At 43.1% G+C, this 27,504-nt stretch overlaps 1 protein-coding gene across 4 annotated transcripts in view; it reads right to left on the reverse strand.

The window, feature by feature from the left end:
* The window catches only part of ESYT2 (extended synaptotagmin 2), a 75,519-nt gene that overhangs the window by 36,346 nt on the left and 11,669 nt on the right, over window positions 1-27,504 (reverse strand). For all 4 annotated transcript variants that reach the window (XM_082846563.1, XM_082846562.1, XM_082846565.1 and 1 more), the window contains exons 2-6: window positions 10,859-10,900; window positions 9,883-10,017; window positions 7,468-7,544; window positions 3,441-3,513; window positions 3,104-3,193 (exon numbers count right to left, since the gene is read on the reverse strand). In XM_082846563.1, coding sequence (XP_082702689.1) covers window positions 3,104-3,193; window positions 3,441-3,513; window positions 7,468-7,544; window positions 9,883-10,017; window positions 10,859-10,900 — 417 coding nt within the window. The remainder of the gene's footprint in view (window positions 1-3,103; window positions 3,194-3,440; window positions 3,514-7,467; window positions 7,545-9,882; window positions 10,018-10,858; window positions 10,901-27,504) is intronic.

A 27,504-nucleotide genomic window follows, 5' to 3' on the forward strand; every position in this document is an offset into this window, starting at 1 on the left:
GGTGGCCGCCACTTCCCTGGGACACGTCCAAGGGCAGAGAGTAGGTCGCGCCCTGGCTCGTACCAGAAACTTAACCCAAGCTTCTGTGCTTACCAGTGCTCGGCCTCTGCTGTCAGGATCCCACCAGAATGCTAACCCTACGTACAGGAAAATATTTAATTTCTGAAACATCTGAAGACTCACTATGTGCCAGGTGCTATACCAAGTGTTTTACAGTTAATCGTCACCTCTAATCTTTTGAGGGAGGTATAAGTGTACTCCCCATGTTACCGATGGGGAGACTGAGGCTTACAGAAATTAAATACAGTTGGGCCTCCGTATCTGAGGGCTCCAGCTCTGCCTCCTCAGATTCAACCAAACACGGATCAAAAGTATTCAGAAAGAAAAAATTCCAGAAGTTCCAAAAAGCAAAGCTTGAATCTGCTGCACTAGGGCAACTATTTACATTGGACTTTCAACTATTTACACAGAATTTACACCGTACTAGGTGTTATAAGTGATCTAGAGATGATTTAAAGGATACGAGAGGATGTGCGTAGGTTATGTACAAATGCTACGCCATTTAATAAGGAACTTGAGCACCCACGGATTTCGGTCCATGGGAGTCCGGGAACCAATCCCCTATGGATACTGGGAGAAGATGGTAGTTTGCTCAAAGCACGCAGTTCAAAGGAGAGAAAGAACCAGGAGCGGAAAGTGAGGCTGTGTGGCGCTCACGTCTGTCACTTAACCTGAAATAAGGTGACAGTACATCCGCCCTGCCCCCACTGTGCTCAACGAGGTCAGCACTGCAGACACCTGTGGTTATTTTTTTAAAAACAAGTAGCACATTATCAGAACTAATCTAAACAAATAAACGAGCAAAAAAATGTGCGAAAGTTTCATATTCTTCTGAAGGTTGCCATGCTTCTAAATCATCTGAATAGTCAAACCCCCAAATCTTTCTGTTTTTCACTGGGGTGAGGAAGGACTTGGCAGCCAGCAGGGAATTCTGCTCTTACATTTTCCAGATGAAAGCGACTGAAAAAGTCCCTTTTCTCTGAAGCCTGTGCTTGGTGACTGTAATTCACCATATAAGGATACAAGTGATCCTCAACCTTTCACAGCCTCATCCTGCTTTTCTGAGTACTAAAATTTCATTTGGAAATTAATATTATAATGTTATTTTTATTTTATTTTTTACTTTTTGGCTGCACGGCTTGTGGGATCCTAGTTCCCTGACCAGAGACTGAACCTGGGTCCCCTGCAGTAGAAGCACAGAGTCTGAACCACTGGACCACCAGGGAAGTCCCTACAATGTTATTTTTAAACTAAGTATACCTAAGAAAGATCCAATGAAGAATATTACAAAGTTTTGAGGAAGATTTAAAGATTTGGATTTTGTTACATTCTGAGCTGAATAAAGAACACTTTCTTTAAATTGTTAAAAATTCCCTGCAAACTAAAAATACTTATCAACTTGCTAAGGATTAGTTTTTTATATTCATTAATGAAGGAATTTTTTAAAACGTACTGTCTTTTCAATAACTTGTATGTGGGGGAAAAAACCCATGAATTTTGAATCTTTTACGGATTTCTTCATTTCTCAAAATTTTAATAAATTAAAATTTAACACAGATGTTCCTTAATAGCTTTTGAATTTTACCATGCTTTGTGTTGTTAAGATACATTCAAAATAAGCCAATTATTTAAGCAATAAAAAGCAAATGAGAATAATAATTTTAGTGGTAACAAAAAGTGATGACACTTACTTCTTATGTTTTTATGCAGAAAAGCACCACTTGTTTGGTCTAGATAAACTTGTATTTTAAAAACCAGCAACAATAATTTGTATTAAGTTATTTGAATCAAATTATACAAATGAATATCCCCATTTTACACTACACATGATGTTAATGACACCTCCAGAAAGGACTCATTGCAGGTTACAAAAATGGCACACTGTGAAGAAGTATCTGAGAAACAGCTCCATTCATTCATCAGACATTTACTGAACTGTATGGAGACAGATATGGCTGTGGCTTCCAAAGATTAAGTGTACTGTGAGGCACAGGGGCAAGGAGGGAACCTGGCTGCCCATGTCCTGGGAAGGGCAGCATTCTGGGAGAAGAGAGAGAGAGAAGGAGGGAGGTGGAAGGGACGATGGGGGAGGGGGTGGGGGTGGTACTACCACTGCACTGGACAGATGACCATCTGCGAGTGAGAGCCGGCCCCTGGCGGGTCAGTCTGCCGGGGCAAGGCCCCTAGCAGTGAAGTCCACTGAGGACAGAGCCAAGGCAGAAAGCCAAGGAGAGGCTGCAGAAGCCCAGATGAGGAGCCTTGTAGGAATGGAGCCACCCAGGTGAGGATGGACAGTCTCAGTGAGGGGAGGGGCCTCAGCGAGGAGATAGGGTTTCAGTGAGGGACAGTCTAGGTAGGTGACATGTTTGTTGTCTTACTTTTGTGGCTAATAATGAGTAATAAGTATTGACGACTTATAACAAAAATGGAATGTGAAATAATAATATCATGGTTTATCCAAGTGTTAAAATATAATTTAGTTAAAATTAATCTTTGTGACTCTTAAAAACACAGCATACTGTGTGCTTCATTCAACACACCCCGAGAGGCAGGCAATGGCAGGGTGGGGGACAGCTGCAGGGAGACTTAGGGTGAGTATGAGGATAGCAACTCTGCCAGACCAGGGCAGGTCCAGGTGCAGATCCCCAGACTTACTAGTTTTGTGACTTGGACAAATCAGACTCTCAGGTCCTGGTCAGCAAAAGTATTTAGTGTTAGTTATTTAACTACAGAGCTATGAGGATTGAATGAGTAAATATATATCATACTCAGTGATAGGCGCTGAATGTTAGTTACAACCTATACATTCTAAGGTCTGCTTTCAAATTTTCTGCAGCAAACATTTTTATAATGAGGAAAAAAGTTGTCTATCGAGAGATGTGAAGCCCTCCGTTAAGGCACAAAGAGATGAAAGCACGCAGGATTCATGCATCAAAGGGAATAAAGTGAGTTAAGCTCTTTTTCTCCACTCTGTCTATTCTTCGATATGTACACATTCTTGTCAGTGAATGGCAAGAAAAGAATGAAATAAACATTGACTTACTGGCTTCCTAAGGAAGAAGATAGACAAAGCTCCCACTAAGGGCATGTCTCCAATCAGTGGTTCCAGGATCACCCGCATTGTACCATGAATCTAAATTCAAATGGGAAACCGAAACGTTAACAGAAAACAATTCCACAGGCCATTACAGACGCAAGAAGGAGGATGCAGGATCCTCTCAGTGATTCCTGAGCATCTGACTTCAGGTTTCTCTCAAGGTATAACCTATAAACAAAAACTTAACTTCAAAGAAATTCTGAGTTAATAAAAACCTCATGATTTTCTTTCTGAATAGAGCACAGAGAATTTGAGAAGACTATGAAACTTAAAAAAACCTTACCTGTATACTTTGCACACCAGCTCTACAAAAATATCGCTTGATCTCCAAATCAATCTCACAATTTCCTACAAAACTAGCAAAGAAAAAGTTCTGTATTACATTCTCTTAATCACCACAGACCTGCAAGCTATATAATCTGAATACAATGATAGTAAAGCAGCCAGAACTAGACTGTAGGCAAAGCTGTAACCTGCAGCCTGGCCGTGCCAGAGTGTTCTAGTGCCTGCGTTGGAGCGGTCACTGACACCAGTCAGGACCACCGCATGGGTGGCGAGGCAGGCAGCCTGGCCAGAGGCCTTGGTATAAATGTCACTTCTCAAAGTGCAGCTTCTGGAGCAGTCTCTTGACGGAGCGTAGTTTTCATTTGTTTTATAAACAACTATGCTTGTTTAAAACATAAAAAATGCTGAGATTGTGTTTCACCACAAATAAACGCTGCGCCCAAGCTCCCCATACTGAGGAAACTAGCAGTGCTCAGGGCCCTCTGATGTCAAAGGTTAAAGACATTACATCCATCTGAGGTATCAATTTTACTCAACGATTAAGTCTTTTCAATCATTAATGTGAAACAAACATGAATACAGCATGATGCTGAATGTAAGGCTTGCACCCATCTTTACTGTGAACATGGCACGTCCACTACATTTTGCGTGGGATCCGTATGATTTGACTCCCACCCTTGACTCTTGGACTCTCGACTCCTGCGTGGGAGCGTTGGGGGGGGAGCAATTTGATAATCATGAGAGAGACTGTCTAAGCACATGAGCAAAATAGTGACAGAAGGCGTCTGGGATGAAAGTCTTCCAATATCCACAGTTCTGATGTAAAAGTCAGTACCTGTAGGTTCTTTTGGTGAAGAGGGGACGTACAGTCAAGCACACATTTTGGCAGAAATTTGCTGCTAGCCACGAGGGGCAGACATCTGAGTTAATAACAGCAGTGCTTTTCTAGCTATGAGAAGATTCAAGAAATTGGGCTCATAACATCGTCTCCTGAATATATCTATCTGAAGACCTGTTCTGCCAGTCTTCCCAGAGCACAGAGGGCCTCATTCCTGATCTCTGCCCTGAACTCCTTTCAGGGTGTGTGGAAGGTCAGCAACTGCAGTGGCTGGCGGCCTCACCCTTGTAGAGGCAGATGGTGAGCGACAGGTTTTCACCCACACACACCAAGACTTGATCATTGATTTCCTCATAGCTCTCAATTACTCCTTCCCCAACTCCATGGCCAGTAACCTAGTTACGGTCCTTATCTGGAACACAGGTAAAAGCAGAATGCAGACTTTTTAGAGACATAAATATCTGAGCTGCATAACTTGCGTATGCCGTCATGTCTGCTGAAACCACAAAAGCCAGGCTGCATCTTCAAAATGGCGTCCGGTAGCAGATTCACTCCGATGTTTATTTAATGAACGTGTATGAAGTGCTCCCTCAGCGCTGGAACAAGAGAACAAGGCTCCCACGCTCCTGAAGCTCACCCTCGGCCTAGTGGACAGCCCTCCCAGGGTGCGGCTGACCCGGAGACACACGCGGGGCTTTCTCTTCTACTGCACTGACAGCAGCAGCGTTTGCAGTAGTTCCAAATACGTTAAAGACGCAGAGTTTTCCGTATCACATCATCACGACATTCTATGCTCCCTTCTAGAATAAAGGTAATTGGTACTGACTGTTCATTTACTATATTAATATACTTCAGAAACTCAAAGATGATAAAATAAAACGATCCTTAGCCAAAACAACAAACCAAACCCTGCGGAGCCGTGTCTCAGTCAGCAGCTCAGCAGCGGCCTGCACACAGCTGGGCCGGGGCCTCAGGGAAAGCTGGAACCTTGGCAGTCACTAAGACACCAAAAAAGAAAAAGAAAAAAACGCCCACGAACAGTGAAGACAAGAGCCAGAGAAAACCTCTCTACCATGCAGGCAAGGCACCTGGCAGACCCCTAAGTAATTTTTTTCCCGATTATTCTTTATTGCGGTAAAATATACATAAAATTACCAGCTCAACCATTTTTAAGTGCACGGCTCAGTGGCATTAAGCACATTCAGATGATTGCGCAACCATCACCACCATCATCACTTCCAGAACTCTCTGCATCTTGCAAAACTGAAATTCTATACCCATTAAACAGCAACTTCTGATCCCGCCTCCCCCAGCCCCCTACAGCCTTCATCCGACTTTCTGTCTCTGTGAATCTGACTCCTCTGGGGGCCTCACATGAGTGGAATCAGACAGGATTTGTCTTTTCGTGACTATCCTATTTCATTTAGCATAATGTCCTCAAGGTTCATCCCTGTTGTAGCAGGATGGACACTACACACTGCAGGATTTCCTTCTTTATAAAGGCTGAATGATACTCCACTGTATGTACATAACACACCTTGCTTACCCATTCAACAGTCAATGAACACCTGGGTTGCTTCCATGTTTTAGCTGCTATGAACACAAGTGCACAAATACCTCTTTGAGACCTTGTTTTCAATTCTTTTGGGTATGTACCCAGAAATGGAAGTGCTGGGTCATACAGTAATTGTTTAATTTTTTGAGGAACAACTATTCTGTTTCCATAGCAACTGTACCTTTTACATTCCCGTCACCAGTGCACAGGGGTTCCAATTTCTGCACATCCTCACTAATCTGTTTTCTGATAGGTGCCATCCTGATGGGTGTGAGGCGGTATCTCACTGTAGTCTGGATTTGCTTCTCCCTGATTAACAGTGATGTTGAGCCCCCTTTCGTGTGCCTGTGTCCACTTGTGTATCTTCTTTGGAGAAACGTCTATTCAAGTCCTTTGTTCATTTCTGAATCAGGTTATTTGTTTTTTTGTTGCTGTTGAGTTGTAGGAGTTCCTTATACATTCTGGATCTCAATCCCTTATCAGATATATGATTATATGGATTACACTGCTTCTACAGATTGCTTTTAGTGTTGACTTTTAACAATGTTAAGTCTTCCAAACCACAAACATGGGATGTATCCCTATGTATTTATGTCTTCTTTAATTTCTTACAGCAATGTTCTGTAGTTTTCATTGTACAAGTCTTCCACCTCCTTGGTTAAGTTAATTTCTAAGTATTTTATTCTTTCTGTTTCTATTGTAAATGAAATTGTTTTCTTAATTTCCTTTTTGGATCGCTCGTTGTTAGGGTATAGAATGCAACTGATGTTTTTTTTTTTTTTTGCATTGATTTTGTATCCTTCTACTTTGCTAAATTCATTTACTAGTTCTAAAACCTTTTTTTTGTGGAATCTTTCAGGTTTTCTACATAGATCATATTACCTGTGTACAAAGATAATTTTACTTTCTCCTTTCCAACTTGTATGCCATTCACTTCGTTTTCTTCATACCTAATTGCTCTAAAAGAACTTCCAGTACCATGTTGAACAGTAGTGGTGAAAGCAGGCATCCCTGTCTTGTTCCTGATCTCAGAGGAAAAGGTTTGTCTTTCACCACTGAGCATGCCGCTTGCTGGGAATATATGCCTTTTATTATGCTGAAGTAGTTTCTGTCTGCTTCCTGTTTAAGTGTTTTTATCATGAAAGTGTGTTGAATTTCACCAAATGCTTTTTCTGCATCAACTGAGATAATCATGCAGGGGTTTTTTTCCCCCCTTCATTCTGTTAATGTGGGGCATTACACTGATCACTTTTCTTTGTTGAGCCATCCTTGCATCCCAGGAATAAATCCCACTTGGTCACAGTGTATAATCCTTTTACTGTGTTGCTGAATTCAATTTGCTAGCACTTTCTTGAGGATTGTGGCATCAATGTTCACAAGGGATATGGGTCTGTCGTTTTCTTTTCTTGTAGTGCCTTTACTTTCTTTTATTTAACATGTTTTATGAATGATAGCAATTATCTAGGCTGCCAGGAACTAAAACCAGAAAGTAAATAAATTTAGGTCTTCAACAAGAAGTTAGTCCAATTCCATCAAACAGCAGGTAAGAAATGTGCTCATTATAACCTCCACCTTATGGGTAGAGCTAAGTGACATCACACATCATTAACTATGACATAAATACAAACTTACCTAATCTGAAGGTCCAAAATAATTTGCCTTTTGTCCACATTTTCAGTATACACCTTAACACCATTGATCCTGAGGGGCTGAAACAAGAACTGGCTTACTTAAAACATAGGAAGGGTGAAAGGAAAACCAAGCCCTGTGACACAGCAGAGCTGAGACAATGAGCTTCAGCATCAGGCCACAGGAGTGAAAACTCCTCTGCTTCACAATGTACTAGCTGTTTCACCTCCAGCAAGTTGTTAAACCTGTCCCTCAGCGCCCTCATCTGTAAAACACGGTCAGGAGGGCAGCTCCACATGGGCAATAGCGAGGCTACAGGACACAGGACCATGCAGGTCGAGGAGCACGGCCTGGCACAGCAAGTGCTCACAGGCCACAGACACAGCTCCGCTATGACCCTGCTTCGCTCCTTCCCAGGAGCCTTGGGCGCTTGTCTCTTCCAGATGACTTTGATCCTTTCCCTCTACTCCATCCTTACTAATTGTTTAAAATATAACTTCCCTTCATTTTTTCTTTATGTCATAATTTTCCATTTCTTAAGATTTTAATAAAAATGGGGCTTTTGAGTGAATCAAAAATACTAGCTATAGTTTCAACACCTAATACATGCTACAAGGTCACAATCAAATGACTCTGTAAAAAGAAAAGGAAAACCTACAATAGATGTTATATTTCAACATCATTTCAAAACCTTTTTCCCATTGATTTGAAACCCCTCCTAAGAAAGTTTTCAACATGACATTTGAGCATTAAAAACTCAAGCTGAAGAACTACCGGACCTCTGGAGTCTTACTGCTCACTCTGACAGTGTGAGTGTCCTGAAACCTTATTCCTCAACCAGCTGCAGGAGAAACTCTAAGTCTATACTTCCTACCGTCCCAGGTCCCGGGCTTTTCTGCTCGGGTTCTCCTGCCCCTCTCTTCTGTCCCTTCAATCAAACAGCCCGGGTCCTGTGTGCCCAAAAGAGGTCCATGCAGCCACGGTGACGCCAAGCTCCCCGACTGAATCCGCACTACTCTCTGCATTCCTGCCGTCTCCTTGATGATGATCTTACGTAGCATCAAACTGAAGCGCATGTGAAACAGGGACGTAATTCTTCCTGAGACAAACCCAGCTGGAGCGAGAATTCCAGATCTGCGCAAGCATGAGCTTACCTAACTCTGGGAGACACAAACGCCAGCCAGAGGGAGACAGTGACTGTAGGGCCGGAGGAGAAGGGGCAGGCAGGGGAAGGACGCGCCTCAGAGACCTTACACGGCTGTCGAGGCCTAAGCTAGTCACCATCTGCCCTTCACAGTCACGTGCATTCTAGCTTGTAGCTGTGTCTTCCCTCTTGTCGTGATCGTTTGAGGTGACTGAGGTAAAGTGAAAATTAAAGGTAGTGTCCCATGGTGGTCCTGTGCTGGCCTGGTGTGCTCAAACAAAAGGATGCCCACACCCCTACTCGCAGCGTGTTGTAGACCTCACAGCCAAGCGGGCAAACGGCCTGCACAACACAGCTTGGCAGGACACACACACCTGAGGCACCGCGGAAGAGACGGAGCATTCTCTGCCCATAGAAAATAGGCCTTGATGGGGAAGGGTGACTGACAGCGTGGGGAGTGTGGGATGGGAACGTGTCTGGGGGCAGTGACATGGATGGGGGTCAGATGGTCCTCAGCCACATTCACTAACACCCCGACAGGCTGAAGCACAGACATCGGGACGCAGGGCGTGGTGAGAGTGGGTTGTCGGGCTCTGCCCTGGTGTGTGAGTTTAAAGGACTACTGAACTCCAAAACAATGTTACCTTGAAACTAATGCTATGTTATGTGTCAATTACACCTCAACAGAAAAAATATTACCTTCAACTGTTGCTAATTATTGTAAACACTGACTTAAAAACATAAAAAAGGAAACTTGCCCTTAATGGTGGTCTTGAGGCTTCCTAGCAGTGTTGGAATTAGTGACTTTCTTTTGTATATAATGATTCCAACAACAAAGCCTACCTTTCCCTTCCCCTGTGTCACTACCGCCACACCGCAAGCCCAGCACTGGAGCCTGAGCTGCTGTTGTAAACGCTGTGGTGGAGCAGGTACCTCCAGCTTTTGTCAGTCTCATCATCCTTATACATCAAACTCCCTTTCCAGCAGGACAGATGGTAGAAAGCTGTACAAAGGTAATTCTAACAGAAGAACGTGGGGCAGAGACTCTCTGGGGCTGAGGGACCTCCGACGGACCTGGACTGGCCAAGAGACCACAGTGGACGAACGAGGCGAGGCCCCAACAGAGGAGGAGAGGGCCCCATGGGAGGCAGACCTGGGGAGGACCCGCACACACTGCCAGCCTTCTGCAAAACAGCTTTCTCTAGAGATAGTCTCAGGTAGTTTACCATTCTTTTCAGTTGTGCACAGGTGAGAACACTTAAGAAGAAACAAACCTGCTGCCCCACGTCAACCCTCGTGAAGCTGAAGGTGCTGAGGTGGGTGTGTGCTCCCCGCACAGCCGGCTCTATGGTTTCTCGAAATAACTTCTCTATAAATTGGCAAATGAAAGGCCACATGTGTTTTACAGTCTGAAAAGGAGAAAGAGCTCAGGTTAAACAAGATGGTATAGTACTTAAGTCATCATGGAAAATTATGCTCCTATAGTTTACCAGAATTTTTGAAAAGCAAAGGAGGGGGGGCGTCCTTTTTGCTACGCACCTAAAATTTTTAAATGTATTACAACTGTAAACTATTGATTAACCAACCAATATGTTGCAGGAATTAGTTATTCTAGTTAAATATGCTGTTTAATCATATCATCACATTTAATCATTGCTAAAAAGTCAGAAAATCCTGTGGTTTCAACTCACTACTAAAAAACTTTCTAAAACTGTATCGTTCTCAACATTAATGAGTTTTCTTTAAGGATGGACTAACTTCTAGTGATTACTTTTTGGGTAATCATTATTCACATTAGTTTTTACTATATAACTCTAAGGATATATAAAACAGAGATAAAAGAGATCTACTTCAAAGTATAATGATCTAAAAACATAACCTTTAAAAAAAAGATTATCTACCACTAGATTTCTTGGGAGTTATTTCCCTCTTCACAATAATGTTCCAAAATTTTCGCTTATGACTATCATAAAAGAGATCTGAGCAGTAGCTGATCAGAAAAGAAGACACAGGGCCAAACATCCAACTATGAGTATATCATTAACTTCCTCATGTCAAAGAAACAGTCTGCACTGTTTAGAAAAGGAAAGTAATGTCTCAGTTATGACCGAGTTCTTTTGAGAGCAGAAGCCAACCCGCTAAGTCCAAATGCGTTCACATATTGTCAGCGTCCAAATCCCCAAATATGGAAATATGGCATGTCACCCTCTAATTCCCACTGCTATCTGGTGTTCAGTATTCTTCTCTTACCTTATTTAGCCATTCTGCTCTTTCAGTGTCTGGAAAATGAACCTAAGAGAAAAACATACACACGATTTACAATCTCCTGACAACTCTAAGTAAAACGCCACACAGGCCATTTAGTATTCTTCCTGTATATCTACTGTTTGTAAAATGCTGTTTAAGCCCGTCGCTGGGAAGCCCTACACAGAACCACGCGGCCCTGGCTCTCCACACTCTAAGGACACTCTGAAGCCCTTGCCTACCTTGCCACTGGGCCGAGGGGCTCCCGGAGCGCACAGTCTCAAGCTCCTCCTTCGCCACCAGCATGGCCCCTGCCTGCAGCACCTAGGCTCAGAGCCTCAGAAGCCCACCTTTCCCTCCCCTTCTGGCCCAAAGGAGCCAGCACAAATCTTCCATGTTCGGCTCCTCTCCACACCGTCTCCCAGATGAGGATTAGAATTCTAATGGTTCTCCATGATGGGGCCTGTATACTGGAGAAAATAAGCACAGAGGTAGGAAAAAACCTACATGGTGTTAAAACAACCCCTGCAGAAAAAGGCTAAAGCTGTTTTGGGCAGGGAGTTCTCCTCTGAGAAATGCTCCGTACTCCCCCACCCCTCGAAGAAAGAAGAACACGCTGGCCACACTAACATCCTGAAAACTGCAGTTCTGGCACAGCTGCACGATGCATCTCAGGCAGGTTTGTACCGGTGACTGGGACATGGTCTGGAACTGCCACACCTACCTTCCTAAGTAACACAGATACTGTAGCCAGTAAAAGACAAGCCCCACCCCATCCTCTGGCTGAGAGGAGCTGGTCAGGGAATATTACTGTGGGGTGGGGTGTCCCCAAGAAGATGCCTCTTTGAGGACCAACTCTACTCTCAGGCTTGGGCTCTAAGCACAAACCATGGAATGGGGCCGGAAGCAGCCAGGTCCAGGTTGGAGAGGCCACCGTCATCCTGTCTGTTGTGGTCACACCGCTTCACGGAGAGGCCACAGCAGGTTCCACCTGCCCCACGTCCACGTGCCTAAGCAGACCTACTCCTTTACGCTGCAGGATGTGAAGCTTTTAATTTGCTTGAACCCGAGGGTGGGCTAGCATGACAAATAAGTTTTTCTAAATTAAGTTAGTTTGAATCCATCCTGGGACAAAACCAAATGGATAGCAACCTTCCAGAATGAAGAAAAGGCTCAAGAGTTGAGAAAGATGACGCTCAAGAAGCAAAGGCTCAGGAAAGGACCTCTGGCGAAGCTTGCTCAGATCTGGAGGCCATGTCACTGCAGAGGTTTGACCGGAAGGGAACTGGACTGCACTTTCCCCCCAGAAGGCAGGAGGCATTTGGGGCTGGGGATGGGGAGAACTGGAGGGCTTACCAGACTAGCTGGGCTAGGCCACAAGAGGGTTAGATCGCGGCATGAGGTGGCTGAGGAGGGCAAGCTCTCTTCAAGGCCTTTCAGCTGAAAGGTTCAGAGGAGCAGAAGGTGAGGGAAGACAGATGCCGAGGGACAGCCAACGGACAGATTGTAAATCTCCCCTGAACTAGGTTTCTGGAAGATCAATGAGGGCAACATGACTAAGCTACAAACTATACTTGTGTAAAATAATACAAGGAACTACCATTTACTGAGTATGCGTTGCTATCTATGCAGCAGGTTCTGTGCTAAGCTAGTCACGCACATAGTATCTGAGTTAATTCTTACAACAGATCTACAAATTTGAACTATTACTATCCCATATTTGCAGGGTAGCTACTAGTGCCAGAATGGGGATGAAAACCAGATTGGTCTGCTCATGTTTTTGGCCACTTCACTACTAAGGGATGTGCAAAGTGCGTGGAGCTCGCCGAGCCCTCAGGAGGACACACTCGATCAGAGTAGAGCCTGAAACTCCGATTCCATGCCTTAAATGTACGAGGTCCTGAGTGCCAGCCAGAAGTAGAAAATTTTGTGTTTAATAGTGATTCATCGAGTAACTCCAGAGGTTACACAAATCCTGAAACAGCCGATGGCAAAGTTCAGCAAACACAATAGCAGTTCACAATAAAACACTGTTACCAGACCCAGTGTTCCACCCAAGACTAAGAAGAGAGCGATTTAAGACTGGTTTCACTCAACATTCAAACTCCTTCCTAGGAAAGAGCTAGTATCCATCAACACGAATTAATAATTAAGTAGTAATGACAAAATTCCATGTGCATCCAACCACCCTGTGACCCAGCAATTCCATTTCTGAGAATCTCTTCTAGAAAGAAGATGCATGCACAGCACTGCCCGTGGCAGGAGCGGCCAGGACCACGGGGTGGAACGGATGCTGCACCCACACTTGAAGTGCTGCGCAGCTACAGAAGTGGGGAGGGGCTCCACAGCAGTGATTTCCAGAATTGTTTGAATACTTGCTGTGGAATAAATCCCAGGGTTTTTTTGTTTGTTTGTTTTTGTTTTTTTTTTTTGCGGTATGCGGGCCTCTCACTGTTGTGGCCTCTCCCGTTGCGGAGGCACAGGCTCAGCGGCCATGGCTCACGGACCCAGCCACTCCGCAGCATGTGGGATCTTCCCGGACCAGGGCATGAACCTGTGTCCCCTGCATCAGTAGGCGGACTCTCAACCACTGCGCCACCAGGGAGGGCCCCAGGATTTATTTTTAAGTGAAAGTACAAATGGAGAAAAGCAGGTACAACTGCTACCATTCATCTTGTGGGGGGCGGGTATATTAAAAAATTTTTAATAAAAAATGAACAAAAACTTAAAACACTGTTGCCCAGGGAAGAAGGGGACAGGGTAGAAGAAACAAGCGCATGAGAAGAGCCCTAGGTTGAATCAAGCCCCCCAACCCTGCCCAGTGCCCAGTGCAGCCCCACTGGAGGGGACCCCGCTCTGCTCCTGTTTGGGAACACGCCCAGCCATCCTCACAGCCACCACCACGACCATGCAGACAGGCCTCGAATTACACAACCATGGGCAGGGGCAGACCCTCACCTCCTGCCTCCAAGTCCAACTCTTAAAATCCTTGGCACACTTAAGTGGTTCCTTTCTAATCTTCCCAGCATCAGAGAATTCCTACTGATATCAAACAAGTGATTTAATTTACCAACTGGGCCCGTATTAGTCCCTCTCTCTTCCAGTCAGTATGTCGTACCAAATTCATGTGTGCAAATACCATCAAATGAACTTCTACTTTCAATTAAAGTATTACAAGAAACTACTATGTTTGGTAATAGAAAACATTGCCAGACTTTCCAATTAATGAAAATTTATTAGTAGAGGCCATACATTCTTAAAAATACTGTTATGTTTGTATGTGTGCATATAAACATATACTTTTATATAAGTTATACAAGTTTATAAATGTACAGAAAAAGTTTGCAAGAATACAAGGAGTGGTGGCTTCCCTGGTGGCGCAGTGGTTGAGAGTCCGCCTGCCGATGCAGGGGACACAGGTTCGTGCCCCGGTCCAGGAAGATCCCACATGCCGCGGAGCAGCTGGGCCCGTGAGCCATGGCCGCTGAGCCTGTGCGTCCGGAGCCTGTGCTCCACAATGGGAGAGGCCACAACAGTGAGAGGCCCATGTACCGCAAAAAAAAAAAAAAAAGAATACAAGGAGGGGACTTTCCTGGTGGTGCAGTGGTTAAGAATCCTCCTGCTAATGCAGGGGACACAGGTTTGAGCCTTGGTCTGGGAAGATCCCACATGCCACGGAGCCACTAAGCCTGTGGGCCACAACTACTGAGCCTGCGCTCTAGAGCCCGCGAGCCACAACTACTGAGCCCACACGCCTAGAGCCCGTGCTCAGCAACGAGAAACCACCGCAACGAGAAGCCGGAGCACCACAACGAAGAGCCGACCCCGCTCGCTACAACTAGAGAAAGCCCACATGCAGCAACGAAGACCAAATGCAGCCAAAAATAAATAAATTAATTAATTTTAAAAAAATACAAGGAAGGGGCTTCCCTGGTGGTGCAGTGGTTGAGAGTCCGCCTGCCAACGCAGGGGACACGGGTTCGTGCCCCGGTCCGGGAAGGTCCCATATGCCGCGGAGCGGCTGGGCCCGTGAGCCATGGACGCTGAGCCTGCGCGTCCAGAGCCTGTGCTCTGCAACGGGAGAGGCCACAGCAGTGAGAGGCCCGTGTATCGCAAAAAAAAAAAAAATACAAGGAGGGGAATGAGGCTTTTATAGTTTCCTCTATTTCTATATGTTTGAATTACTTGTAAGAAGCATAAACTACTTTTCTAGTTATTTTTGTAATTTACAATTAAAACTAAGAATTTTCTAACACAAAAGTACTACTTTATACAATAAATGACTCTGAAATTATGTGACAATAGACTTTTCATAAACTACATTTTAATTATATTAGCGAGAATGATACTTAGAAACAAGACGCTCTTATAAGTAATCTACTCCAAATCTGATTTGAAAAATTTTTTTTCTGAATCATCAAGTTTTAAAGGTAAAGTACAACTATGTTGAAAAAAACACTTTAATGACCAAAAACAATAATGACTCCTGTAAAAAATATTCCAAAATGAAATATTCGCCTTCCCTAACAGTAGTTGATTTCTCTAAGTTCACCGGTATTTCTCAAGTTAGGTCTGCCAGTACACCAGCAATTCCTATTCATCCTGTCACACCTCAGGCAAGACATACACCAGTCCCACGAGTCACCTACATGTAATAATAGAGCTTCTCTACTCACCATCATGCACCAGGACAGAAATACAATTCGCCTGGTGTGAATTCTGATTCTGTTACTGCATTTTCGTCACTGTGCTTTAACCTACCGCAAACGTATAGATTGTTCTTTTTGAAAAACAGGCTGAAGAAGCCATTTTTTGAGCAGTTAGTTGGGTCTGGCTCTGTGCCCAAAGCCAGGGACATGACACGGAATTGGCCGTGGTCCTGTCCTTGAGAGGCTCATGCTGGCGGGTGGACGGGCGTGGAGAGGTATGACCGCCAGCCTAGGAAGAAAGAACAGTGCGGGCTGGGGAGGGTCTGATGCTGCCTCCAAGAGTCCACGAGAGACTCAGGAAGACTACGTTAGATGGGTTTGAAAGGGTTAGCTGGGGGTTGCCATGCAAAGAGAATACACTAAGCAGAAATAATGGTGCATGCAAGTTACTCTGGTTGGATTAAGAGAAGAGAGGAATGGTAGATGCTGAAGCTGAAAAATCAGGTCAAAACCAGCCTGAAGTGCCTTCTGTGCCACACAAAGGAGTGTGGATTTTGTTCTACTGGCAATGGGTCAACGCTGGAGTTTTCAGGAGGGAAATTATGCAAGATTAATATTTGAGGAAACGTATTCTGGAACTACCAGAGGAGAAGGCAGAGAAACCATCTGCACACGTAGGCTTCCAGTACAAGTGAGCTGGCTCACATCACTATAGTTTATGTGAGATGAATTCTGAAAGTCAAGCCATCTCTTAGTGGAGAATCTCTGGACATGCAATAATTCTGAGGTTTTTAATTTGTAAGGGATGGTTTCAAAGTGCCAAAGAAAAAGAATATATCAAAATTGAAGACAGTAAATCTGTTACCAAATTTTAATTCTGTTCACTAAGTCAAAAATCTGCTTCTCACTAATACATATTCATAAACACTTGTTTATGTTCCACAAAACAGAATTTAAAGTAGCTAAAACATCACAGAGAAAGGTAGAGATGTACAGGGAAAATAGAAAATGTGTTCCTAAGGCATACAGGAATGATGAACACATGTCATTCGGTTTCAAATCTAATTTTTCAGCTGAAAAACAAAACCTAACAAACAAAACATCACCAAAAAAAAAAAACCCACTCAAATCTCCTCTACAAGTCTAATTATGAAACAAGTTTTCATATTTATTATTCATAGTATCTTTACAAACTAGAAATAACCATTGTATGAGTACTGAAAGTTTGATTATTTTTAAGAGTTGACACTACCCAAGAAATCTTTTTTAATCTTTTCTTTAAAAAGAACAAAGGCATATTTTGGATTCTAATATGATATTGATATTATCAAAGTTGTTTAGAAAAAAATAAACCAAATACAAAAGACAGAGCACTGGTTGTGTGCCAGAACCCTACCTACAGACAATGTCTTGTTTAATCCTCACAACAACCTTGTCCACAGTTAATGCCCCACCTAACAGATGAGGAAACAGACTCACCCGAAGGATAATTTGTTAAAATCACAGGGAAATAAGTGAACTAGAGGGAAAAGGCCCAGACCCACAGGGCTCTAAAGTCCTCCCTAAAGTATAAAAGATGGAACAAATTTATACATAGCTAAAATTTTCTACTTAAATCATATTTCACCCACTTCTGAACACGGGATAATGTTTAGAACTGAAGCTAAACAGAAGAACTGTCTTTCTTTAAACAGCATTCCCCTTGAAGACCCTGTTAATAGTCGGCACTTGTGCAAACATCCCTGCTCAGTCTAAGGCAACTATACAAAGTGCAGCTGCAGGGAGTCCTGCTGAAATCCCACCACCACTAGTGGTGGTGAAACACGCAGTGTAAATTAACCCATCCCTTTATTTTAGAAATCTAAAATAAGGTAGTCAATGTCTGGGAAATACAAGTGAAGATAACATATCTATTTCACCTGAAGCATTACTGATTTAATGTCTTTAAGTAAAATACAAAAGATAATGGATAAAATGATCATTTTAGAAACCAAATGTCATTAAACTTCAAATAGCAAACTGGCCAATCAAGTTCACTTGTTCATATTCTTCCTTATTCCAAGAAGGATTTGAGCTTTGCTCATTTCTACATTCCTTTAAGCAGTGTCTCAAAAAACCAAAAACTAAAAAATCAACATCAAAAATCCCAGTGGCAGAATTCACTTCATCTGGGACAGATGTGTGCCCTGGAGCCCAGAAGAGGTCCCTGCTGGGCAGCTGGCCCTCCAGGCGCTACCTCACCGGTCACCCAGCACACCAGAGTGTCACCTGCTGTCGTCGATGCCCTAACACCAATCTTCCTGCACAATGCAAAGAGTTCTACCTAAGTCCACAAGCTGAAAAGATCTAAGCAGGAGTTTTGTTTTCCTGTCTAAAACTAACACTTACATCTCAAAAATAAGAATAGATGAGGCATGGCCGAGGAAGAATGGGCCAATTGAATCCCATCAACCCACACAACCATGAGAGATAAAAACTGTGTTTTAAGCCACTAAAAAAAACAAACAAAAAAAATAGATGAGGCAAGACTAGGACAATCGAACCACAGGTTCTATGAAACCATGAGAAGCCTGTACTTTATCATCTCACAACAGAAACTGTTTTCAGGAAGCCTTTAAGCAATCAACACATATCTCTACCTGGAAGTACACTGCAGTTTACTTAAACAGACCTGACTGCATTCAAAGAGTTCACAGGCTGGGGAGAGACTAACTAGAAATCTTCAAATGTTTAATGTTCCTTTGTCTGCATATGGATTAGTCTTAAAATCAATGCAAATGGGAAAGGACAGACTCACAGACAGTTAAAATTGCCCAGAAAAATTCAAAGTGAGTCCAAGGTTCCAACATATAGAAGGGCTCCCTGGAGAACCCAGGATTTGGGAGCTGTTGTCACTGATGGGGAAAGAGAGTCGTTCTCCCTCTCTCGACCTTGGGTCAACCAGCCATCAACAGCTCTCTATGCCAGTGCTTTCCAATCATGACAGACACAGAAAACCATGTGTATACAGTCTGCTGAGATAAACTAGGGGGACCTGGGAGCATCTGTATGGGTCTTAGAGGAAAGTCCCTTACAATTTCTTCATGCTATGTAATTATCATGGGAAAAAATCATTAGAAACACTAATAAATACTGACATTGGACAAGACTTCCAAATAAGAGGATTTAAACAAAGTTGCAATGTTAAGCCACCAGCATCTTGCAGCATCCATGCTACCCCTTTGTGGCCCCGCAGTGGGGAGCTCTGAGCACTCCTCAAGACTGGCTGGTGAGCATGTCAGGAGAAAACGACTCAAACGTAAACTGGCACCAACATAAATTTGTGCCCTCCAACCTTTTTACATTAAAATTTTTTTACCCATTAAACCATCTCCGTCTTTCCTCACAACCCCAATTCCAATCTGCCACCTCCCACCTTCTCCAGGGACTCAGTATGCATGGAAATTGGAAAAATAGGATCAAGAAGTCTTAATAGGATATGTTTTCTAAAATACTGGGATGCTTCCTCCTAATAGCTACTCTATAAAGAAGAAAGTCTTCAAGGCTAAAAAGGTGAGAGAGGAACGTCTCTCTCAGAACCTCTATCAAATGGTAACAGTACGGCCAAATTACTCCTTTGGATGGTAAAAAGAAATTGCACAAAATAACTGGATTTATCTATTTCTAGTGTACATAAAAAGTAGGCAATCAATTAATTCACACAGTAAATACAGCAATTTATATTTTTCAACATCCACAGCATTACAATTTTCCCAGTGGTTTGTTACCAGTTTTATGTAGACTTTGACTACTGTGTAACAGGGTGATTTGATACACCAAGAACACTGTAGTACAAAGACATTAAAATAAAATTGGAAAAGCCATTTGTTTAAGGCCTTTCCTACCAGGAAACACTTTCAAAATTCTCTCCAAGGTGCTTTGTCGTTCATGAGAAATTTCACTAGGGAGTCTGAAGAAGCACTACTGTTCCTGCCGTCTTTACCTGAACCCACAGGTAGGGAGTGACCAGACCTCTCCTACTTGCTCACTACAAATCACCAGAGTGAGGGTAAATTTGTTGCTTTCTTCTGTCATTTCTAAGAACTGGCTGCTGACAAGAGGAAAGATGGTTGAAACCATAGTGGAGAGCCACAGCTCGTGGACCCGAGGCTCTTCCTGGCTCAAGGATGGCAGAGGTGGCAGGAGAGGGGAAATAATTATATACAACTGTTGACAAATGCTTGTTTAGAGCATGTTTATCACCCAATAATTCATTACTATTTCTTTGTTATATAAATGACCACTATTTTTGCAAATCGGTAAACAGTAAAATAAAAATTAAAAAGCTAGCCTTGGGGGCTTCCCTGGTGGCGCAGTGGTTAAGAATCCGCCTGCCAATGCAAGGGACATGGGTTCAAGCCCTGGTCCGGGAAGATCCCACATGCTGTGGAGCAACTAAGCCCGTGCGCCACAACTACTGAGCCTGTGCTCTAGAGCCCACGAGCCACAACTACTGAAGCCCATGCACCTAGAGCCCGTGCTCTGCAACAAGAGAAGACACCGCAATGAGAAGCCCGTGCACCACAACGAAGAGTTGCTCGCTGCTAGAGAAACTAGAGAAAGCCCGCGGGCAGCAACAAAGACCTAATGCAGCCTAAAATAAATTAAAAAAAAAAAAAAAAAAAGCTAGCCTTGAGGAATCCCTGGCGGTCCAGTGGTTAGGATCCTGCACTTCCACTGCAGGGGGCACGGGTTCGATCCCTGGTCCGGGAACTAAGATCCTGCATGCCACGTGGAGCTAGGCTTATCCCAGCATACCTCCTATCACTAACAAAGCTGTCCAAATTATGTGAAAAACAATTCTTATTTCTAATTTGCTAAAAAGGAATGTTACTATGAGGCTTTCTATAATATATCTGCTATGTTAGATATACTATTCATCCATCCATTTATTTTTGAAGGTGGACTTAAATTTCAGTGCACGCATAGAATGAAAAGAAAATTTAAGCCAGGACTAAGAGTCAGTGGCAGGGTCAAAAGAGGGATACATCTAACTTCTACCCAGCAGAACAATTAGACATCCCTTCATCAAAATACTAATGCCAAGAGATTTATTTAATGCCTTACATATAGATGCATGTTTATGATAGTCTTCAAAGACTTGAAGTATATTTTAACAAAATTCTAAAGTCATTTAGACATTCTTTCTGTAACTGCTAAAAGAAAAAAAAATCACACAAGGAAATTATTTGACAATCTTGATTTAAAGTTGAGGTTTTGGCATGAGATATATCAATCTCATAAACTAAAACGAGTCCAAGAATAGAAAACACGTCTTCTTATCTCCCTCACTAAACACATAAGAAAATCTGGTTGTTTTTTATTTTAAATTCCAATCCAATGCTACTATTCAAATTTACAAGCTTAGGTCTTGACTGGGATGGACAAGAAGATAGAGATGTAACTGTAGCACTGAATTAACTGCACACATTCTGTGTACTATGTGGGATCCACCCAGCTTTGTTCTATTATAAAAAAAGGGGAGCAGAGGGAGGGGAGGGGAAAGTAGAAGGAAGGGAGGGAGGGAAGGAGGGAGGAAGTATGAGACTGTGAAGTTGGGATTAAATTTACAGATTACAGAACTGACAGGTTTACCAAACATCTACATGGAATCAGAAGTCACATCATGTTTGAAATTTTACTGTGAATTTTCCATTTTCAAGAAATAGGCTTAGTACCATGTAATATTTATTAAATTTTAAAATACTCTTCTAAGGAGAAAAAGCAACCCTATAAATGAACTTTAACATAGGGTGACTTTCTGCAGTATTTCAAACCTACAGAATTATCCTGGGGAAAAACTACCATTGTAATGAGTGTGGCAAAATCTTAGAGTTCTGAGAAATTATACTGGAGAGAATCTGTGTGGGAGTTTTTTTAGGGGGGGATGTTTATGGGGATGTTTATTTTGTTTTTTTTTTGTTTGTTTTTTTTCGGTACGCGGGCCTCTCAATGTTGTGGCCTCTGCCATTGCCGAGCACAGGCTCTGGACGCGCAGGCTCAGCGGCCATGGCTCACGGGCCCAGCCACTCTGCGGCATGTGGGATCTTCCTGGACCGGGGCACGAACTCGTGTCCCCTGCATCAGCAGGCGGACTCTCAACCACTACGCCACCAGGGAAGCCCTGGTTATGTTTTTTTAAAGCAATTCAGAAAAGCTATGAATAAATCTTTTGATTTACAGTAAAGAAAAAAGAAATACGCTTATACGATATTTCTAAAAGCTTACTTTTATTCTCTCACACAGACAGTAAATATCTCAAAAGTTATGAGAACGAAGTCAGAGAAATTTACCAACCTAAAATCTTGTTTTCTCCTTTTATTACTTTATTTGTATGCAATGGAGAAACAATAGGTAATCAGGCACTTGAAAACATTAAGATGTTTTTCCTGAATATAATCATTTATCTTTACTGGATGTTTGAGACCAAGGTTCCAGTACATCCCCCATAGTGCTTGTTTGTCATTAACTGTGATCATGCAATACAGAAATACCAAAAACAACAACAAAAACAAAAAAGAAACCCTTCAGTTTTGGTGTTACAGTGATGATCCAGGGAGAAACACTATGGCTTTCGCTATCTTTGTTTTCCATACAGAAGAGTAAATAATAACAAGGTACCTCAGGAAAAAATTACAAAAATTTTTGTACATCTCTTGATCAAACCCCAAACTCTCTCCAATTCTTCCTAGAAGACCCACTAGTTTACTTACTATAAACGCATACCTCTATATAGAAACCAATAATTAGATCACAAGATCACCCTCAAAATTTTTTTCTTTTGAAATAATTACAGATATTGCAAAAGTGCACAGAAAGCCCCTGTGTGCACTTCACCCAGATTCCCCCAATGGTTACATTTTATACAGCTATAGTACATCATCACAGCAGGAGATGGATGGGGTGTCATTGATCTATCAATCCATCACCATTGTATCTATCAATCACGTCACCTCTCTCATTTTCTATCACCTATCTAGCAATCTCTATCATCTATCACACAGGTAGTCAAAGCCACAAAGACCTCATACTGTCTGATTCCATGTGCATGGGATGTGCAGAATAGGGAAGCCTTGAGACAGAAAGTGGACTAGTGGTTGCCCAGGGCTGGCGTGAGGAATGTGTAGGGAATGGAGAGTGAGTGCTACTGCATACGCACAAACACGTTCTATTATAAAATTTGATTTTGGTGATGGTTACACAATCCTGTGAATATACCCAAAACACTGAATTGTATACAGCTGACCGTTGAACAACTCGGGGGTTAGGGGAGCTGACCCTCTGCGCAGCCAAAAATCTACATATAATTTACAGTCAGCCCTCCGTATCCTCGGTCCCAACCAACCGCGGATCGTGTAGTATCTGCACTCGTGTGGATCAGATATTTCCCCAAATAATAAGAGACCAAATAAGTAACTCCAGTGGCCTCAAGGTAAACTAGTACCTCGATTCAGAGCTGTTAGTCAATTAGTCAACAAACAAGGACACATTAGTGATGTATTTGGCCTTAAAGGGCCCCTGGGATGAAGGAAGAGCAGAGTCATGCCATTGTGGGCCCCAAATGATTTCTGAAATTAAAAACCTATATAAGCATCGGAACCAAAATATTTGGTGAGGCCATAAAATTCCGTGAATAAACTGCCCTATCGTATGATATAGTGTATTAAACGACCAGGGCTTATGTTTCCCTCCTACAACTCCTTCCCACCCAATCTCTTGCTTCAGTCTCCTCTACCCTATTCAACATTCACTGCCCACTTCAGAGCAGTTTCTCACCTCATCTACGCTACTCCGCCTGCCCCCACCCCTCACTTAAGGTCCAGCTCCTGGCTCATTTTTTGTTTTATTGTTAAGAGCTTGCAGGGACCCGACAGATCAATCACTGCACTTCCTCACCACTTTGCGGGTGAAGAGTCTGAGTCCCACGAGGTAGGCACTGGCCATGGAGCACGGGTGGCCACACTGAGACTGGCCTCGGACTCCAGATCTAACACCTGCACCAGGCCAACTCCTGGGGTCCCTGAGGCAGTGCTGGGCCAAACTGTCCCGTGGGGCGGCCAGATTTCCTGCCCCTCCTTACACAGGAAGGGGGCTCTTGTGAAAAGTTTTAAAATCCATTTTTCAAAACCTTTTTCCTCCTCTATTTATAACACTCCCAGTGTTCTCAGGCTGACGCTATAAAGTATAAAATGAATGAAACAAATAATACTCACCACTCATAAAAAGATAAGTTCACTACACGGTCATGTTGAACAGGTATTTCCAGAGTTTACCTGACTTGTCAGGTGACATTTCAGAGGTAAAATAAGTGAAGCCTTAACTGGAATTTTTCTATAGCTGTTTACTTCAAGCTCCACTGCTTAAAATTTACAAATCACCCCACACATTGTGTTTAACAGTAATAGTATTTTCCTGAAAGCAACAATAATAGCAACAAACCCCCAAAACCATGAAACCCAGCTAAACTTAAAATATTTATCCAGGGAAACATTCTGAAATAAATTATACAAGGAACACTCAACACCTGCCCTCTTTCTCCTAAACCTATCTCCCCATTCCCTGTCCAAAGTGTACACTCAACAACAGGAAGTATCTGTTCTCCTAACTTTCACAGGGAAATACACTAGGAGTTCAAATCTATTTTTCCCTAAAAATAGCACTGGCTTCCAGCTATGATGATCAGAGCACCTTGCAGCAACCCATTCCGCTGAGAACACTGGGAAAAGCCAGATGAGACCCACTCACCAGCCTACGAGAGGACACTGGGCAACTCAAGGCGTGAAAGATGAAAACGCAGGGCAGAAGCCCCCACAGGGCAATGGTGTGACATTCTGTGGCTGTTTTTCCCCCATGGCTGTGGTACCAGAGGTTGAGAAATCCAGAGAAATGTGGCTAAGAAGCCAGCTAAGCTTACAGAAACCTCATCAGAGCAGGGAGACAGGAACTGGAGTTTGGGCCAGCTGAGTGACCAGACTTGAGAGCCCAGATCCTGGGAGGCGGAGGTGAAGCCGGCTGAGTTTCCCTTCAGGCATTTGCCAAATTCTTGAGCTATTAGGGCAAGAAGCTAGCCTATTAAAAAGCAAAATAGAGCTTTTACTGCACTGAGTAAGCACGGCCTGGACTCTGAGGTGGACTGAGGGGGCACTCGGTCAACACGGCAGGTCTTCAGTTACAGCCTCTGTTGGATGGAACCCTAGCATGGATGGGTCCAGAACACAGAGAGCTTTTCCCTTCAACCCATCCTCAGGCCAGCTCAAACCCTACTAGGTTAAGGTGATCTGTTCCCCTTCTGCCTTTAGAGATTGGGGTGCACCCTCTCTGGAGGAGGGGAACAAACATCATTCAGAGCAGTGGTATAGCCAGCTGCTCTGGCTATATGTGTTCACAACCAATTCTTTGAGACTGCCAACTTCCGGGGTGTAAATATTCCCGCCATGGCCAATTTCGAGCTACCAAAAAAATCTCACTAAATGTGGAGCTGAGAGGAAATGCACATAAGTCATCAGGGAATGCAAGTCAAACCCACCATGAGACACCACTTCACACCCACTATGATGACTCAGAATCAAAAAACAGAAAATAACAAGTGTTGGCAAGCATCAGCAGGAATTGGAACCTTCTTACATCGCTGGTGAGAATATAAAATATTCCCACTATTATGGAAAACAGTTTGGCAGCTCTGCAAAAAGTTAAACTCATCAATTCCACTTCTAGGTATATACCCTACAAAACTAAACACAGGTATTCAAACAAAAATTTGTATATGAATGTTCACAACACTACTCATAATAGCACAGAAACAACTCATAAAGACAGAAACAACCCAAAAAGTTCTTCCAAGGATGAATGGATAAGCAAATTGGGGTATATCTGTACAATGGAACATTATTCAGCCATAAAAAAGAAACAAAGCATGCTACAGGGTAAAATCTTAAAAATGTTATGCTAAGTGAAATAAGCCAGACACAAAAGGTCACATATTGTAATGATTCCATTTACATGAAATATCCGGAATACATAAAATCATAGAGACAGAAAGCAAATTTGTGGTTGCATGTGGGTGCGGGTGAAGTGGGAGTGACTGCTCAAGGATACAGGGTTTCTTTTGGGGAGATGAAAATTTGGGGGACCAGACAGAGGTGATGGTTGCACAACATTGTGAAGGTACTAAATGACACTGAATAGTTAATTGCATGTTATTTGAATTTTATTGCAATAAAAATAAATGAACTCTCAAGCCAGGAAAAAACAAGGAATCTTAAATGCATGTTGCTAAGAGAGCCAATGTGAAAATGCTACACAGTATGATTGCAACTCTCTGACATTCTGAAAAAGGCCAAACTACAGACAGTAAAAAGATCAGTGGCCACCCAGAGGTTTGGGGATGGGGAGGAGGGAAGACTCGGGGGATTGCGGGGGGCGCAGGGGCAGTGAAACTATTCTACAAACAAGGAGAGACTCCTAATGTAAACCGGGAACTTAATAATGTATCAACACTGGTTCAATAATTACAACAAATATACCACACTAATGCAAGACGCTAATACAAGAAATTAGATGCAGGTGGGATATGGGAACTCTATCTGCTTGATTTTTCTGTAAATGAACACAACTTGAGAAAAATTGTTACTGTCCAACTTGCATTAAAAGAAATATTAAAGTGAGTTTTTCAAGCAGGAGGAAAATGATCCCAGACAAAAACTTGGAAACGGAAAAAGGACTTGTCCCAATTATAGAGACTGAAAACACTGACAGCCTACCCCGCTGCCTAACACTTGAGATACTTGAGACGGCTAGGCTAACGCTGTATAACCAAGTGAGCTGGGCCAAGGGGCAGTGGAGAGGGCGTGGCCAGCAGGGACAAGACCCCAGCCCAGCACTGCCTCCAGTTCTGTGTGACTGCGGTGACCGCTGAACCCCTGGGCCCTAGCCTCCTCCTTTGAAAAGTAGAAATTATCAAAATAACTAGATTAGACAATGTCTAATTCCCAGTTTCTTCCTCACCACCAAGAGACTTCCCAGTTCAAACTATGCCCTGGAACCAAAGACAAGTGTTAGGGTGGTCTGTCCCCTCACCTGTAAAATGAGGGTAACAGGTGTCTACGCAGAGTGCTTGGAAGAGAACCTGCACACAGTGAGCACTGAATGAATGAACCCTTTCCCTCATTTTCTTTCTTTCTTTTCCTTTTCTTTGGCCACACTGCAGCTTGCAGGATCTTAGTTCTCCAACCAGGGACTGAACTCGGGCCACAGCAGTGAAGCGCTGAGTCCTAACCACTGGACCACCAGGGAATTCCCTCCCCTCATTTTCCATCCCCTGATTTCCTCCAGAGTGCAAAGGTCTGTCCTGGGCCCTCTGGTCTTGTTATGCTGTCTACACATGCTTTCTCCATTTCTCCACTTCAAGCATGATCTCAGCCACCCGTCACCTAGGAACTGAAAGTGTCCGGGTGTGTCCCCCAGATCTCACCTACCAGCCGCTGGCTGCTGTTTGATAACTCCTCTTGGAACTCCCTTAGGGTTCTTAAACTTAACGTTTAAAAAACAAAATTAACAATTTCCCATCCTTATCTCTAGGCCTCCAAACTACTGTTCCTACAGAATCATTCTTGGCAAATATCATCATGTCCTCACCCAGGAGCCAAGCAAGTGACCTGGAACCACCTTTCACTCCCGCATCCCGCTCACCTCAAATATGTGTAATAATGGCAACACAGGCATTATACGACAATTTATAATTGGGTACAGACACTCCTAATGAAACAAGCAATTAGTAGCTCACTGTTCCAACAACTCACTAGGTTTACTGTGCAAACTCCATGCAAATACTGTTAGATGCTATGGCAGATATAAAAAGTCCCTGTCTTCAAACTCCTGATCCTACACACAATTACAGGACTAAGCACACTTAACTAAATGATTTAACAAATATGTAAGCAAAGTTTTGTAAGAAAACAGAAGGTA

The sequence above is a fragment of the Leucopleurus acutus genome (genome assembly GCF_964270905.1).
Source record: "Leucopleurus acutus genome assembly, chromosome: 9".
Taxonomy (NCBI): domain Eukaryota; kingdom Metazoa; phylum Chordata; class Mammalia; order Artiodactyla; family Delphinidae; genus Leucopleurus; species Leucopleurus acutus.